The sequence below is a fragment of the Excalfactoria chinensis genome, chromosome 11 (assembly GCF_039878825.1).
Source record: "Excalfactoria chinensis isolate bCotChi1 chromosome 11, bCotChi1.hap2, whole genome shotgun sequence".
NCBI lineage: Eukaryota > Metazoa > Chordata > Aves > Galliformes > Phasianidae > Excalfactoria > Excalfactoria chinensis.
Genome location: NC_092835.1, coordinates 8,564,574 through 8,578,750, shown reverse-complemented (window position 1 = coordinate 8,578,750; position 14,177 = coordinate 8,564,574). Strand labels below are relative to the sequence as shown.

General features: G+C 39.3%; 2 protein-coding genes across 4 annotated transcripts in view; one reads left to right on the top strand and one right to left on the bottom strand.

Moving 5' to 3' along the window:
- The first annotated feature begins 73 nt into the window (after positions 1 to 73).
- SS18L2 (SS18 like 2) overlaps positions 74 to 14,177 on the top strand; it is a 44,948-nt gene continuing 30,844 nt past the window's right edge. Inside the window, exons 1-5 of one of the 3 annotated variants that reach the window (XR_011905006.1) lie at positions 74 to 196; positions 357 to 433; positions 636 to 823; positions 2,023 to 2,093; positions 7,014 to 7,134. Coding sequence is in view for 1 of the 3 variants with exons in the window: in XM_072346693.1 (XP_072202794.1) it covers positions 128 to 196; positions 357 to 433; positions 636 to 723 (234 nt within the window). In the remaining 2 variants the exon portion in view is untranslated. The other 2 variants (XR_011905007.1, XM_072346693.1) reach the window with 2 other exon arrangements.
- Positions 1,975 to 14,177, bottom strand: part of GARRE1 (granule associated Rac and RHOG effector 1) — a 51,305-nt gene continuing 39,102 nt past the window's right edge. The window contains exons 8-14 of the mRNA XM_072346691.1: positions 13,172 to 13,269; positions 11,762 to 11,887; positions 10,141 to 11,129; positions 7,633 to 7,798; positions 6,998 to 7,132; positions 5,382 to 5,460; positions 1,975 to 4,558 (exon numbers count right to left, since the gene is read on the bottom strand). Coding sequence (XP_072202792.1) covers positions 4,235 to 4,558; positions 5,382 to 5,460; positions 6,998 to 7,132; positions 7,633 to 7,798; positions 10,141 to 11,129; positions 11,762 to 11,887; positions 13,172 to 13,269 — 1,917 coding nt within the window. The 3' untranslated portion in view covers positions 1,975 to 4,234. The remainder of the gene's footprint in view (positions 4,559 to 5,381; positions 5,461 to 6,997; positions 7,133 to 7,632; positions 7,799 to 10,140; positions 11,130 to 11,761; positions 11,888 to 13,171; positions 13,270 to 14,177) is intronic.

The window sequence follows — 14,177 nt, the reverse complement described above, 5'->3', positions numbered from 1 at the left end:
GCGCGAGAGCGGGAGGGAGGCGGGGGAGCGGGAGCGGCGGCTGCCTCAGCGCGGGGCGGGAACGGTAGTTCTGTCAGCGCAGGCGCGGGGCGGCGCTTCCTCAGCGCAGGTGCGGGACGGCGGCGGAATGTCGGTGGTGTTCGTGCCGGAACGGCTGCGCGGCAAGGCGGAGGTGAATCAGGAGACGCTGCAGCGGGTGAGTGAGGGGCGGGATCCCGGGGTGGCGGCACGGGACCCCCCGGCGCGGCTCGGGCTGCTCCGGCTCCGCCCGGCCCCGCCGCCGCCCTCGCGACCCCCCTCGGCGGCGGCGCGGGAGGCGGGGCCGAGGCGGGCGGTGACGGCTGTGTTTGCCGCAGCTGCTGGAGGAGAACGACCAGCTGATCCGCTGCATCGTGGAGTACCAAAGCAAGGGCCGCGCCACCGACTGCGTGCAGTAAGTGCAGGCGGGCAGCCCCGAGCTGCATCGCGGGGGGCGGTGGGAGGCGGCCGCCTCGGCTCGGCCCGGCCCCGCGCGGCGCAGACCGCGTACGGAGTGCTGAGCGGGTTATGGAAGCGACGGCTACAGTGCGCGTCATCGGCTGGACAACAACAGGCCATCGCTCACTTGCCAAGTAATGTTTTTCTTTTCTTGATAGGTACCAGCATATCCTGCACAGAAACCTCATTTATTTAGCCACAATTGCAGATGCGACACCACCCGGCGCACAGAAAACTACAGAGTGACTGCATGTACCCGGCTGCAGGCTGCGATGCTTTAAAGAGTTATAGAAAGGCTTTAGTTTAGATTGCCACTGTGAGAGGGAGGTGTAGTCGCACAAGGCAGGTAAAGAGCCATCCCTCTATCTTAAAACGTGAATTCTAGAATTCTAATTTTAGAATAGCTTCTTATTTCCTATTAAGTAGTTACTTAGGAGAGGGAATTACCAAGCATTTATCTCTGGAAAACCACAGTGTTATGCATTTCTGAAAACAGCTCAGTTGTCAGGAAACCACCACTGCTGCCTTTGGAAGATTTTGGCAGCCTTAGTGAGGCAGCCACTGTTTCATCTCTGAGACTATGTAACAGGAACAGGCACTGAGCAGGTGGGAAAGTAGAAATCATAAGAGGTGCATGTTGCCCTGTACCTTAACAACAGACTATTGGGTATCCTGTATTGTAAAAATGGTGCTGAATAAATCAGCTTTGTAAAGCAATATTTTCTGGGTTAATGCTAACATGTTATTAAAGGAACATGTTGGGGTTTATTGCAATAGGAGCTTGAACTTCAGAATTCTAGGGAAGAGGTAACAGCTTTTAAGTCATGCAACAGTCAAGTTCAGTAAGAAAGGGCTGATGTTAGCCCCACTTGCATCACGATTTTCATTTTTGCTTGGAATGTTCTGCTCTACAGATTCTGTAAACAAGAAACTTCTTGCATAATCAGTACAGCCTCGTGTGCACCCTGGGTATTTGTCAGCATATCAGCTGTCTGATACTCTTATCTACTGAAAGCACAGCTTATTTTGTTATTATATATATCCTTACACCTGACTGTAAATGTCAGTGATACAATTAGCAGAAGCTAAACAAGCCTCAGTAATTAGTTCTCCCCTTCTCACCATTTACCCCCCAAAAAAACAAAAACAAAAAAAAAAAAAAAACAAAAAAAAAAAAAAACAAAAAAAAAATTCACTCACTACCATTAAAATCATTTACTTGTCTAAAAATTCACATATTACGTGTTTGTGGCAATGTTCATCTGCACTAATAGTTCAAAGATACTGTTAAGGCATTTTCCTATGCACGTGTAGCTTTAAAGATGCTTCAGGTTGTATGGTGTATTAAGTTCACTTTTATAAGATGTAAGTAGGCAGTTCACAACTCTGAACCTTAAATAATCCTATGTTAATGAAGTAAGGGCTTTGTTTACGAACCAAAATAACAATTTTAGGTGCTGCTCATTTTCAGTAAGGTGCATATTTTAAACAGGTATGACCTATTAAATGTATATCTTTAATAAAGCTAATATTTTACTTTTACAGAAGCTTTAAAATACAAAATGTACAGTTCCAGTTCAGAAGCATTAGCTATTCACAGAAGCACTGCAATAAGGGTAAGTTAACTAAGCACCAAACCCTTGCACTTGGCAGTGTAAGTGAAGTTTAATGGCAAGACTCGTTTGCCAAGTGCAGCAACTCTTAAAATTACCAGTGTTCAGAACAATCGGAAGCAAAGGACATAGTAGCACCTACGTGGTCAAAATGCAGACAGACTTTGTTTCTGCAGTTTACTTATGTACATCTAGAAACCTGCCAGCATTTGTCATTATGAATCAGCTGCACAAACTATAGCAATAATTTTGGCACTTGTTAGGAGTTCAAAACAAGATGTTTTCATTAACTTCCGTTTTGGTCTTAGTATGAATAACCAGTAACTACAACCAAATGTAGGGTTTAATATTAGATCTAAATGACAAGACTGAGGAAACTCAAAACCATTCATCAAGTTAAGTAACCACTAACATTTTCAGCAGAGGGTTTTCAAAACTGTAGTAGTACAGACCATCAACAATTTACAGACAAGCCACACTGATTGTGCAAAGCACATTACTGTAAAAAGTCTATGTACAGCAAACAAATCTTTGTAAACATGTAAGTATGAACTTTCAGAAAACGTGGTGACAATATCATAAATACAGGCAACATTGGCATCCTCAAACAGCACAAAAAGTAACAATCTGGGCCAGCAAATACAGCCCATCACCATACAAACAAAAAAGGTGGATGGGTTTTAAATACCCAAATGTTTAATAGTTTTAGTGTTGTGTATACTTCTTATTTATATATATATTTATGTATTAATTTTTTGGTATCTTTAGATATAGATGTACTTAGTTTGTAGAAACAAAAACAACAAATGTGCTTTCTCTTCATTGAAAAATTATGTAGTTAGAACTAATAACACATTTTACTAGTAGTTAACATATTAGAATGATATGACTTAAGAAAAATACAAAAATAAGATTAATACTGTCAAAACTCTTATACCAGAAAATATTGTGGTTTTTAGTCTCTTTCAAAGATGAAATATGAAAATTTAAATAAGCTCTAACTATATAAAGAATCTTCTGTATTCTCAGTTAATATACAGTGGGATAGCTATATATATATTTACCATTGTTCTTCACTTTTTAAGCACCAGTCGCTCCCAGATCCACTTTGGTTGGAAGATTAGTCCCAATTCCACAGGTTCACTTAATGGCACATATTGACTGCAAATAATTACTTTATCCTTTAAAAAAAATAACGTTCTTACAGCTACCTGCTACCCCACGTGACAGTTCTGATATTATCTGCTGTGATATTATCTGCTGAGCCAGCTCACAACTTTTGTTTTTTTTTAGATCAACTAGCATCTGAAATAAGACTTTAAAATATACGCAAGTAGTCTTTCAGGCTGTACTTTCACACACTGAAGGAGTACTGTGTGGATAATGCCTTTGGCCAAATGAAGCGCTAACAAATGTATTTATCTGCAAACCAGTGTCATATTATCCACACAGGTGCCATCTACTTTAAGCAGCTCAGATAACATTTGTGACACAAATTTGAGTGGTTCTGCTGATCTATACTTGGAGTAAGGAAACTACCACAACACTCACATTCACAACTGCTTCTGCAACAGCGTTACAATGAACTCATTTGTGTGGCACATGAAAAGCTGCGCTTACACTTCATTTAAAAAAAAAAAAAAAAAGAAAAAAAAAAAAGTTGCCCACAGGCCATTAATGGAAGAAACAAAGAAACCAAGGCTTTCCAGCTTGTCTGCTCAAAAATTTAAACACAGTGCTGAGCAAAGTGACCACTGTATATTTGCTTCAACATATTCGTCGTGTTTCAGTAAGATGTCCACTATAAATCTATATGAAAAATAGCTACAAAATACAGTGTTTTTGTGTGGTAGTCCTTCAGCAGTTTTGTTTTTTTTAAAAAAAAAGCTTTTGAAAGTAAAGGCAATATAGATATTTGTAAAAGCATTTCTACATCACAGTTTTGGGCTGTTTCATGTACAAACAAACATATTGGCCATATTGCTCAGCACTGTAAATAAGATTCAAGAGTTTTTATACCTCTCCTCAAGCCCCCCTCAATTTAATGAGATAAACAGGATATAGCCAACGCACAATTGTGAAAAAAAGTACACGTACTTCATAACTGTTTGGCCCTGTGCTGCATTTTCCAATATGAAAAGCAATCAGTATTGATGCAGGTAAGATGGTCTGCGTTCGTGCTTTACTGGAAAAGATTTAAAGCCCTTATTCATCTGTTTGTGCTGGGAAGCCTGTTGCTGTGATTGCTGCTGCTGCGCATAGGCAAAGCTAGAGGAAATTCCTGTTGATGGAGCACAGTCGTTGGCTGCTGCCCACACAGGTGACTGAAGGATCTGCATCGTGTCACTCCACTGGCTGACAGGGCTGCTCATAGGGTACAAAGACGTACTCTGACCGGGTAGTGTATTTGTGACAGAGGATGTATGTTGCCAGGGTGCCTTTGGAGGCCAGGTTTTTGTTTTATTATCCTGAGAAAACAGAATTAGTTGTTAGTTTGTGAAGTGGGTTGTTTTTTTGTTTTTTGATCAACATACTTTCTTTTCTTTACTTAACAAATCCTCTCCCTACAACATTTTCAGAAGATGAACCTTTAAAACCATAATTGATGCATATAAACAACTCGAAGCTCTTACAGTATTTCCCTCTTGAAAAGCCTTTGTGTATTTCAGCCCATTTCCTTGATGACCAGCAGCCCTGCCATAAATTAAAACTCCTAGTAATCCAGGTAGTTAACAGAATCACAGAATTGTAGGGGTGGGAAGGGACTTCTGGAGGTCATCAAGTCCCACCCCTCTGCTAAGCAATTCCCCACAGTAAGGTGCACGGGAATGTGTTCAGGCAGGTTTTGAGCATCTCCAGAGAAGGAGACTCCACAACCACTCTGGACAGCCCATTCCAGTGGTGCTTCCTCATAGAACTTTCTGTGTTCCAGTTTGTGCTCACTGCCCGTTGACTTACTGCTGGGCACCACTGAAAGGCCTCCCACCCTTCTAGTGCTTTAAGTATTTACAAGCATTGATACCTACCCACACTCCACTACCCATCTTCTCCATACAGAACAATCCCAGGTCTCACTTTCCTCCCATGGGAAATCTCCAGGCCTCTAATTGTCATTGTGGCCCTCTGCTGGTCTCTCTCTAGAAATTCCCTGTCTTTCTGGGGAACCCAGAACTGGACATGGTATTCCACAAGTCACCTTGCCAGGGCAGTGTATTCTAGTTGGTTTCTTAATGAAAACCACTCCAAAACACATGCAGGAAAAATGACTAAACAAAGATGTTTTCCGCTTACCTGATTGCGGTCATCTGCTGCAGAAAGAAGAGGTGGAGATGGTAGCGTACTAGGTTCCTGTTCTCCACTACTGTGTTTTCTGCACCAAGAAAACAACATTTAGTTTGGTTTACTTGTTTTTAAATGAGTCACATACATCAATCTGCTGTTAGAGTACCATTCTGTAGTTCTACTCTGTCTTACTGGACAGCCTAGAATATGTCCTGGCATTTCGTGTTTTTTCTTAGTAGAAGTAAAAGTACGAGTTAATGCAGCAAGAAATTAGCTACTGAATACAGTCAGAGACTCAGCAGTGGAGCTACAGTTTCAACAACATGCTTTTGTGGAGATGACAAAGGAAGATGAGTTTGTCTTCTGCTGTGATGCTTATTAGACTTATTAGTCTCCTACTTATTTCAATTCAGCATTTATTTTTCTCCCTTCTTAAAAGTTTTGGCAAAGGTACAAATTCAGAAAGCACCTCCTGGCTAAGTCAATTCATTTCAAATTGTCTGCCTCAGTTTCATCTTATTTTACCCCAGCATGCTTTCTTTACCCCAATGCATATAAAAATAACTTCTGTGGTAACTGCAGAAAACTCTCAGCGTGGCCTCTGATATTTTTCCTGTCACCAGAGATTAGACAGCTGTATTCTAATGTATCAACTCTGATTTTGTCTCTAATCAAATATTAATTTTAAAAGTATTTGGTCACTGGATATTTTTTGAAAAGGTTTTGAAAAGTAGAATAAGTTGAGAATTGATGATTCCAGACTGAAATTTGGTGAGAGATCATGCTTCATCTCCTGCCTTAATTGGTGGGAATTCATGCTTCATGTTGAGCATTTTATTATCCTCTTAACTAACCCCTAGCATGGAATCACTGAGATTTCAAAGACAGAGCTACTAGCCCTGTAGGAAAGCTGGAAGTAACTACATTGTAATTTATGCTATTACATTTAAATGCATTCACAGTTCATTTAAATTCACTTGTTGATTATTCATGTTTTAAAATCCTAGCTTAGTTTTTAAGTTACTGAGCTTATTTAGGAATGTAATTAAGCTCCCTTTTTGATCAGAAAGAAATGCACAAATAGTAAGTATTTAAGTATTTAAAACTACTGAAATGGTGGTGGTGGGCAATGTTAGACAGAAGTTTATATATTATGGGTAGTATTATCAAGTGCCACAAAGCTACAGGAGAAGCTGGGGAATAGGAACTTGCTGGTATCAAAACGCAGTGTAGGGGCATGACAAAGCTACACTGCAACACAGTTTATAAAACCAATTCAAAGATGATCTCTAAGACCCCAGTACTTTATGAAGAAGTGTCATCCCAAATCGACTATCTTACAGGGCATATGTCAGCTCTTTCTCGACATAATCAGTTTCAGCCAACAGCTGGCTATCTGTACAGATGCTAATGTGTATTAAGATTTATCTGCTAATATAACTCAATTTGTGAACCCCTAGCAGTACAACCATGCACACTATACACTGACTCACATAAGTGTAGCACACAAATCAACATTCATATAGCTTTATCTGAGTAACAGGAGTCAATTATGTGGGCACTGAAATTATCAAAACACCACCAATTTTTATAAAGCAATATGTATTTCTATTCATTTTTCTAACCTTCTCTGCTTTACAGCAGCGACGAGGTCTGGCCCTGAGAACATGGAGAACAAGCTGTCCCCATTGGCTGAGGAGGTCTCATCACTCGAGCTGGCAGAATCTCCTTGAGTACCAGACCAGCTGTTTGTCACATCACTGTAAGACAAAACGTTTTATTAGTCCTTGTATTTATAATGCTTGGTCCAGACTGTATGCTCTAGTTAGTTATGCTGAATCTCTGTGACAGATGATACCTCAGGGCACCAGGACATTTCCATATGTTGTTAAATGTAGAACTAACACATACTTTCATGTATTTACTTCTGAGCAATCATATCACCAATTGTCCATTACAGGTTACAGTCAGCTCATATATATTCTAATATCTGTCTGTCCTGGTCAAGAAGGGAAAACAAAAGATTGTTGGTTTTGCAGTCACTAAGCACTCAGCTCTGTCACTGTGTAACTGAGCTAGAAAATGCTCAGTTACTCAGATTTCTCACTCTTGCCATGAGCTGCAACTTTTACAGGTGCAGCAGCAATCAGAACAAAATAGCTCTTATTCCCATATCTTGCCAAGTTGTGAGTGTAGAACTGACCCAAATACAAAAAAAAAGAAAAAAAAAACAAAAAATAGTAGCTTGACCAGGTCTTACCTTTCTGTGAAATACTCAGGAAAGGGCCAGGTTTTGTGGGGATCATCAGGCAGGAGCCAGTTGCTTCGTGTGTTGCTTGGACGACGGACGTGCTGTGCTTGCCTTTTTTGTTGCATAGCCTGGTTGACCCCAGCAACGTAACGGGCAAATTCTGGATCAGACCCAACTAAATAAAAGAAATCATGAAGTCAGCAGCTGACATTCAGCCACTTTTACTGCATTTAACCCTTTCATTGAATCCTCTAGACCTGACTATACCCCAGCAGAAAAGAAGTGCCTTCTCACATAGTCAATGCTAAACAATTTATACTTCTTGATGGAGCACTGAACACTGAATAGGAAATGTTTTATTAAAAAGTAAATGTGTTGTACATGGTAGATAATAATTCTCACCTGGAATTCTCATCTCATCTGCATCTGTCCCTTTCATCCTCTGTGAAGAGGAGCATTTTGTGACTATGAACATGCCGATGCCTGGAAAGGTCCAGCAGCAGATACTGACAAAATTGAAGACTGGATGTTTATCCAATTTCAGAAAAACAATATTTGAATTATTATTGCTTATTCAGGATCACAAAATGATTTCCATGGTGTGATTTGGTTTGCTTCTCAAGAGATCAAAAGCTCAGACTGATCTCATTAGAACATGCAGCCCAGAAGCTCCTACTTCTTACAAAGTCCACAGCCATTCTGAAAAAATTCTGATCCTGAAATACTTTGCAGTTCAGGGTAAGACTGATATTTACTGAAAACAAATAGTAATTCTTAACATAAAAAGTCTTAGAGTGCACAGCTTGGAAAACAGAAACCTTTTGTTCATGTGATTGCTCCCCTACATTCAGTTCAGCATTTGAAGGAAAGCTCTAATGTTCTGCTGCATGCAAATTAAAACAAAAACAAATAAGTTACCTTTGTTTCTAGACATCCTTTATTGTATTAGCAAGTAACAGAGCTACCTGACAGCTGTACAGAAACAAAGTGTTGCCACTACTACTACTTACTTTGAGAAATACTTTTATGTCAATTTAAGCTGAGGCTGGAAGTTAGACAAATCCTCAGATCGAAGGATAGGTGCTGAAGGGCAAGAATAGTTTTGTTCTCTGGGTAGCATGAGGTGTTAAATTACAGGTACATGCAAAATAGCAACTTGTGTCAATTTTTACCTCTGTAAAAACAGATAAACGCCTTTTCATGAGATAGGTTCGCCTGTGAAAATACTTTTTTAGAATACAGATTGTCAGCCTTCTCTCTACTGATACAGCATCAGTTCCTTAGAGATTATAAAAATACTGTGGAATACATTTTTGGCAGCAACTTAGGCCTTTGACCATAAAAAGAAACCCATCAGTTCAGTAAGTTCTTAATTAGATTTTCCTTTAAAAAGTCATTATTTTCAGACTGGAAATATTCATCAAGTTACCCAATTTGTTTCAAGTGACAAATGTGCAAGTCCTACGGAAGTCTGAAAATGAATGTTTTGTGTGTGTATGTCTAAAGCTTTCTGTACTACACTAATTGAAACTTAGATTTCAAACAACAGCACAGTTCAACCTGGCATGTTATATGAAGAAAGAGTCTAATTCTAATCTCTTTGGTTGAAGAATTCTCTCTCTCTCTCTCTCTCTCTCTCTCACACACACACACACACACACACACACAGAGGTAACAGCAGGAAAAGGATAACGTGGTTTTATAAAAGATTTTTCTGGCACTTCTAATAAATGCATGTAACAAAGTTTGTGTAGCTATGTTCCACATCAGCAGATATATTTGTAAGAGAAAAGATTGGTCTGTTGATTTCAGTAGTATCATTAATCCCCTCTTAGACCCAGATTCTATACTCAGTTTTATAGTCTCTAAGTTATTTGCTTATAGACAAACAATTAAATCTCACTTCATCTTTAATAATAATCCCCATACATTTCAAGTTTACTGGTGGTTCCAACATATATGGCAAACCACATGACGCTTGCTCCTTAGTGTCTTATTCTTTAGCATCCAAGCTTTTCACTGCAGTAACAGCCAGAGAGCAGGAATTGGTATGATTCCCATACTGACAGGGAAAAGAAGGGAATATGGGAAAGATGCAAGACTGGTAAAGGGCAGGAAGAATAATTAATGGGGGAGGCAAAATACATAAATCCAAATGTTATCAATTCTTTTAATCAAGCTAAAAAAAATAACGGTAGGAGGAGCATTATCTGTATGTTTCAACACTTGGATGTGATCCCTATAGGAAAGGTAAGAACTACCACTGAGATTAACAAGGAATTTGTTCCAATTATCTGTTAATGAAACTTGCTGATGTTTTTACTTAAGTTTTTCTTTGTACTTCAGTTCAACCTATGTTTAAAAAAAAGCCATGCACAAATACCTATATCTCTATTTTTAAGAACCTTAGCATCTCGTAAGTAGCACTAGGAAATAATTACTGCTAAGAATATTTAACAGTATTCTTTTATTTGTAAAAGGATTCTCTTAAAAAGTAATAAAGAAATGTACACACACCTGCAGGGTCGAAAGGCAGAATTTCTCCCAGCATTCCAAACACTCCATCAGTTTGGTCACGATTTGGCCACGTGTTGTTTCTGGGTCCTTGTGGTTTTTGTCCTAACATCTCTGACATCATATTGTCCATATAGGTGCTCACAAGACCCAAACTGTATAAATCGGAGCTTAAATCTGAAAAACCAGGATTATTCCACTGGTTTAAATGAGACAATCCAGCTCCAACAGTTTGGGCTGGCTGCTGTGAAGAATTAGTCAGCCATTTGGCAGGTACACGTTGCTGTGGTCCGATAGGTTGAAGCAAATGTTGGTAATATTGCATTTGCTGCTGCTGCTTTTGTGACTGTTGTTGCTGTGACAAGCCTTGCTGAGAAGGATGCAGTGGTGTGTGAGAGACAGACTGGGGCTGCTGCTGTACTGTTCCTGATTTTTGTTCTGTTGCTGTAGAGGACGCAATAGAGTTTCTTCTTTTCACCATTGGAGAAGTCTGCTGGGATTTGCCCATGTTGAAACCAGACAAGAAATCTATAACATCCTGCATTTCTTGGTCAGTTGGTAAATTCATACCTTTGTCATCCTTGCCTTCATCCAGTTTGAAGAAGTTGTCCTGTCTTTCAACTAAAAACCCATTTACTATCTGATTATTTGTGCTCTGAATTGACTGCAGTGAATCTGTGGTCCTAGGAAAGTTACCAATGTTCAAAATGCTTTGTAGCCGTGCATCTATGTTAGTGGGCATTTTAGCCTTCTCCTCTGAGCTGGAACTTATGAAGACATTTTTGGAAGGTGTATTGGGGATTGAATAACTTCCACTATTACTTGTACTGGTGCAGGAAGTTTTTTTTGTAAACCGTGAAGTCAGTTTTGAAAATGTCTTTTGTAGACCACCTGAAGATTTGCTTCCATTTCCAGATGGCATGTCAACTTGGTTCCCAAAGTCTGAGATTTCACGCTGTAACTGGATCTGAATACAAGGCAAAGCTTGCTCCCTGCATCAACAAAAACATTTATCAAACCACCCAATAAACCCCATTTATCCTAACGCTGCATTGGATATCTAAAGAAATTTAACTGAGTTTATATTTTGGAGAAAAAAAATGCATTTGGGTAATAGAAAGTGGAAGAAATAAAACCAAAGTTCTCTATCGGACTGCTAGAACATTGGCTACTTACAGTAACAATTCAAACTATTATTAACCACAGTCACGGGTAATGTGCTCTACAGGAGCCTGCTTGTATGAGACACTGGACTAGATCATCTGCAGAGGTCCTTTCCAATCCCAGCTATTCAGTAACTCTGTGACATGCAGTAGCATTTACTATTCTCCATTTTTTAACTGCATTTCAGGTTACAAAGATATTAATTTAATATAAAACAAGTGGTTTTTTATGCAAGAGAAAAATACTTCTGTGCACATAGATAAGCTGCAAGGTTTTTTGTTTTGTTTTTTAAGTATGCTGTATCTCTGTATGCACCCACAAGATTAACTACATAGAATACAAGTTTCTTGCTTTGTTTGACCAGTGATTTCTCTTTCTGGTTAGTGCTATTAAATTCCTCAGTATAGTCTTTTCAACAGTGATGGCTTTGTTTAAACAACAGGCTCAAAAGGAGATGTACCTTCCCTCCTTCCACCTTGGTATGTCAAACACAGCAGTATAAAGCACATCTACTAGTCCCAAAGTCTTCTCTGGATCCAGACTCCTCTGTAGCAAAGACATTGTTGCTGGATCTTCTTTTAGACACCTGTAATCAAAATCAAAACTTGGAATGTCACGTTGAACAATTTTACCATACTAGTCAGATAATGAAAGGCTAATTAATATGCTACTTTTGCTCCTACAAAGGTACAGCTAGTAAGGCAGTATAACATGAATACCTGAGGATTCCCAAGGACTAACACCTGCAGCCCTAGTTTCTTTTTTTTTTTCATTGTTGACTATGTAACAATTCATTGTAGGCAAGAGTTTGATCGTTTGTTTTCCAAATCAAGATACACCCAGCCTGACACAACATGAAAAATGATTCAGCGCATCCAATAATCTGTGGAAGATTTCACTGATCTGTAATTCTTCAATAATCTACAGAATTAGGACTTAATTTGAGGTGAAATCAGCATAGCCTGGATTTAAATACTGGCACGGTTGCCAAGTATTTAATGAGCCCCTTCGGCGGAGATGAGTAAACAGGCACTCTCTCTCAGTGTGCCAGCAGGTGGGGCTTTCTCAGAGATTACAAACACTGGCACAGAGCGCTCAGCAGTACTTCAGTTCTTTCACAATAGGTCAATTTAAGTAAAGGGAACAGAGAAGTGCCAGTTTATGCTCCATAGTGGAATTAAAGATGAATTTGGATAAACAGACTGTGGGCTGACTTGCACTGCTGGACACACCACTGGTACCATCAGCGACAGGCTATCTCACTAAGGATTCAGATGAATGCAGTGTTTTACACTGAAGTTCATAACACCAAGTACACTGAACAAATGAAGGAAGTATTGTAACTCCAAACTAGTGTTTCAAAAGGGAAGAAGACCTCACCTAAAAATGCAAATTAATGTTATGCTTTCCTAGGCAACTAGTTAAACCACTAGGTATGGCACCTCTTGAACCACAGAGTTCTGCAGTTCACAGCAGCTCCTAAAGAACATATTAGTTAAGAGCTAAAGCTCTTCCATTAATCTCATCTAACATCCAGGACCTGCCAGGGAGAGTAACAGGAGTATTTCTGGATTTATATCTATTTAACTGTCTCTTTCGTCACCTAGCTTTTACTTTTCTTTTGTCCTTATGCACCAGCCTTGCTTCCCTTCCACTCCTGCCAACAGAGGGAGCACTAGTACAAAGACAGCTCAAGTACAACTGTTGGTCAGTCTGATGAATAGTGGTAGTCAGTTCCACATAAAGGAACCTAGGGAAGATAAACCATAATTACACAGTAGTCCCTGCTCCACTTGTACTGCACTGTATTCCTTCCCATGTATTTCTGTCAGACCTACTAGTATAATCTACAATGAGTACTTTCACTTACCAAGTTGATGGAACTTGCACCACTATTCTGGATCCTTCTAAACTTATTTGAGGAGCGTAGGCTTCCTTATTTTCAATCTGTGCTGTGTCCACAACCACCTAGAAAATAATATGAAAATAAAAGGGAATGAATTTTAAGAATTAGTTCTAGTTATTTTTATCACCAGTCAAGATGCAATAGTCTCAGCTCCCTGCCACGCTACAGATATACAAAGAACCAGATAAAAACAAATCAACTCAAAAATCATCATCATACGTTAATTTCTATTTTAATGTCTCGGGGAAAGAAAAAATGAAAGCATGTAAACTGATATCTCTATCCAACAGTACTGTAGGTAACAGAGAATTAACAGTAGTAAAGAGAAGAAAATTGACTGCTGAATTTTTATTTTTTTTTAATTCTAAGCCTTCTGTAAGACATCATGAATTTATACAGAAGATGAAAGTCTTGAAAATTAATCTGTCATGAACCTTTCTTTTTATGGAAACTGAGAAGGAATGGATTCACTCCAACTTCATTTAAACTTCAATACCAATGATAGTAAGTTCCATATTTGGTTTGTGCTTTCTGTTGTTGTCCAGTCTGCATGAGCTGGCCTTTTTGATCATTTCCATAATTTCCTATTTTGGTCATGCTGAACCAGCAGCTTTTTGGCAACAGTCAGCAGTTCTTGCTCCAGTGACTAGCAGATTAGCTGTACCATTTATCCTTGAAATGGCAAAAAGTCCTCCAGCATAAATAAGCCTTAAGGGGCATTACTGGCTTCTCTGCAATCATCCTACACTTGCTCTACTTCTGTCTTGTCGTCTATTACTGTTTAGGAAGAAAGGTGAAATATAAATACAGCTGAGATTCTCTTCTCTCTCCTGCATTACCAAACTCCTCCAACCATGCTTAAGCATTACTATTTCTACCATTTCAATGTTTTAACATAAGGCCTTCATTTTCCTCTGGCAGTCTCTGAACATTTGCTCAGGTTTATCTGGACTTGTAAAATCTGTCTAAG